At 34.2% G+C, this 3156-nt stretch overlaps 1 protein-coding gene across 1 annotated transcript; it reads right to left on the bottom strand.

Annotated features, from left to right (window-relative positions):
• Window positions 1–1305: 1305 nt before the first annotated feature.
• LOC130461782 (zinc finger BED domain-containing protein RICESLEEPER 2-like) lies at window positions 1306–2520 on the bottom strand. The gene is made up of 3 exons (XM_056829992.1): window positions 2505–2520; window positions 1869–2383; window positions 1306–1809 (listed from the first exon to the last, which is right to left on the bottom strand). Exons 1-3 carry the CDS (start codon window positions 2518–2520, stop codon window positions 1306–1308), a joined length of 1035 nt encoding a protein of 344 aa, XP_056685970.1.
• Between the last annotated feature and the right edge of the window lie 636 nt (window positions 2521–3156).

Raw genomic sequence — 3156 nt, 5'->3', positions numbered from 1 at the left:
GTCTGCAAGACTGCAACCACACCATTGTAGCTGACTCTTTTATTGCATAACTTCAAGTCTTTGATCACTTAAAAGAGTATTTCCTTCTGCCCATCTTCATATGCCTATTAAAAAGAGGTTTCATAATAAAGTTAAATAAACAAATACATAATTAAAAGTAGCAAATTTAAAGGGAGGAAAGAGTAAACAATAGAGTAATGAAATACCTTCTTTTTCTTATGAATCCCATGGTAATTTCTAAGCCAATCTTCCCCACATAGCAGCATTTGCACAGTGTCAGGACCAAGGCAGGCTCTATGTGGTTCAATCACACGTCCACCAGCACTGAATGTTGATTCAGAAGCAACAGATGTGATTGGAATGGCAAGGATATCACATGCCATCCTCGACAAGATTCGGTACTTCAAGTTATTTGCTCTCCACCAATCTAAGGGATCAAAATATTATGTCTCATTCTCACTACAAATAAAAACACCATCCTCTAAATAGATATCAAGCTCCGACTTTAAGGACTCAACTACATCAACACTTCTTATAAAACTATCAAATTTCTTTCGCCCACTACTTGCCCCCTTCGCACCCACATTGGAATTAGAAGCTCTACTTATGTTCTCTGCATTATCCTCAACACCAACTTGATAGTCTTTCACAGCATTCTCATTAGAAAAAGCATCCATATATTCTCTATAAATGTCATATAAAGTTGCTTAAACAGAAAATATATGTTCATTAGCTTCAAAATCACCATAAAGAGCACGGAAAGAGAACTCAATTAACTTCATTTTGTTCCTAGGATCCATTACAGCAGCCACAGCAATCAACAAGTTAAGGTCACCCCAATACTTGTCAAATTTCTTTTTCATTTTGAGTGTCATTCTCTTCATGTCAGTATCACTAGAAATAGAATTCTCATCCAACGTCTCCTTGATCAATGTAAGCTCAGGAAGAAATAAATTGGATGTAGGATACTCACATCCTGGATTTGAAATTGAAGTATTAATCATTCTAAGATATTGAAAAATTAAGTGTACATATAATTGCAGAAAAGAACAACAAGCATAATTAAATAAAAATAAAAATATAAACTAAAAAGGATAACATATAGATTACCTGATATTATATGAGTGATCTCGCTGAAAATCTCAAGGAAGTTGCACACCTTTTGAACCATGTTCCAATCATCACTTGAAGGATTATTCTTGTAAGATGAATCTTTCTCTTGGTAGCGAGGGAAAGCATCTTTAAACTCCAAAGCACAACGTAGCATCTCATAGGTTGAATTCCATCTAGTACAACAGTCCAATACTAATTTTTGCATGGAAGACGCATCTGTTTAGTTGTCTCACTAAACATTTGGATTCTAAGAGGAGTGGCTGAAATATGTTTCACAGAGTCTCTCACGTCATGAATCACACTCTCAATGTCAGACAACCCATCTTGGACTAGTATATTAAGAATGTGTGCACAACAACGGACATGAAAGAATTTACCATCATAAGGTAACTTCCCCAAATAAGAAAGACTCTCTTTCAACCTTTTTACAGCAACATCATTATAGGAAGCATTATCCATGGTAACACTAGCTAATTTTCTCTCTAGACCCCAATCCTCTAAACATTTATAAAGGGAGTCTGAAACAGCAGCTCCATTATGAGGGGGAGGCACTTTAACAAAGTTCAAAACTCTTTTATGCAATTTCCAATCATGCACAAAATGGCATGTAACAACCATGTACTCAAGCTTTTGACCAGACCTCCAAATATCAGTTGTAATAGAAACTCTTTTGGATATTTCAATAGACCCTGAACCCTTTTTTTCTCAATTTCATAACTAGTTTCACAATCACTTTTTAAAGTAGTTCGTGACACCTTTTGAAAATCAGGGGCAGCTTGTTTCATTAACAGGTTAAACATGTCATATTCATCAAACACAAAGGGCAATTCATGAACCATTACCATATGAGATAAAAGCTCTCTTATCTTAGCATGGTCATACTTCCAAGGCTTCATAGTACTAAAAGAATCACATCTAGGAGTGGATGTTTGCATACTAAGTTCTAGTTGTCCTGGAATAGACACTCTACGTTTAGGACAAATCAGTAAGTGTCTCCCATATTGTGTAGTGGTACCACTTTCATTGAACTTAAAAAGTGACTTACAATGCTTGCATTTCATTTTCTTCTCACTGCCAATTTCTATGATGGTAAATTCTTCCCATACCTTAGATATCTTCCTTCTTCTTTTCTTTCCAAATTGAAGAGCTATATCATCACCATTCTCCTGATTTTCTTCTGTGTTTCGTATGTCCTCGACATTAGTTTGATCATCATTAATTTCCCTGTTGTGGTCGCTATTTTCTTCTTCTGAAAGATTTATAAATAATCCTAAAAATGAAAATAATTAACAAACAACTATTCAATTCATTACAATAATTAAAGAATTAAAGAATTAAAGGAAATAAATACAATATCAAAATAAAGATTGAATTAAGATAAACAACCATACCTTCGAGGGACGACATGATTTGAGGCTGCAAAGAAAGACAGAGATTTTGATTTAAATCCCTTGTTTTGCTTGAGGGAGGTTAATGAATTTACGGTTGTATAACTTGTATTTATACTAGCCATTGAGATTTGAATGAAAACAATAATAATGGAATGAAATTGGTAATAGGGAAAGCCCAAAAATTCTTCCTCTGAAAGTTGGGAATTGATCGATCAATCAAATCCTCAAATTAGGGTAAATTATACAATCATGGAGAAAATTCCCAAAACATATGATTTGATGAAATAATCTACATTTCTACGAGATTATTATAGTATAGGATTTATTCACTTTCTTAAAATAATCTATTTGTTGACATTTAAGGGGTAATGATTTTTAAGAAAGCTTATATTTTATTTTATAATAAAATTATCTTTTCGAGCTTGAACGAGTCATAAACGGGCTAATAAACGGGCTTATAAACGGGTAATTAACGAGCTATGAACGAGTACTCGTAAACATTATCGAGCTGAACATAATGTTGTTCGAGCTTAGCTCGTTTACTTATCGAGCCTAGAAATTTTGTTCAAGCTCGTTCATTACTTAATAAACGAGCTTTGACCGATCTTTGACCGAGCTTGTTCGCGAGTTGTTCGCGAACATATCGGCTCAT

This window comes from Spinacia oleracea, chromosome 5 (genome assembly GCF_020520425.1).
Source record: "Spinacia oleracea cultivar Varoflay chromosome 5, BTI_SOV_V1, whole genome shotgun sequence".
Lineage (NCBI taxonomy): Eukaryota > Viridiplantae > Streptophyta > Magnoliopsida > Caryophyllales > Amaranthaceae > Spinacia > Spinacia oleracea.
Note: the sequence above shows the minus strand (reverse complement) of the source record. Positions and strands in the feature narration are given on the sequence as shown.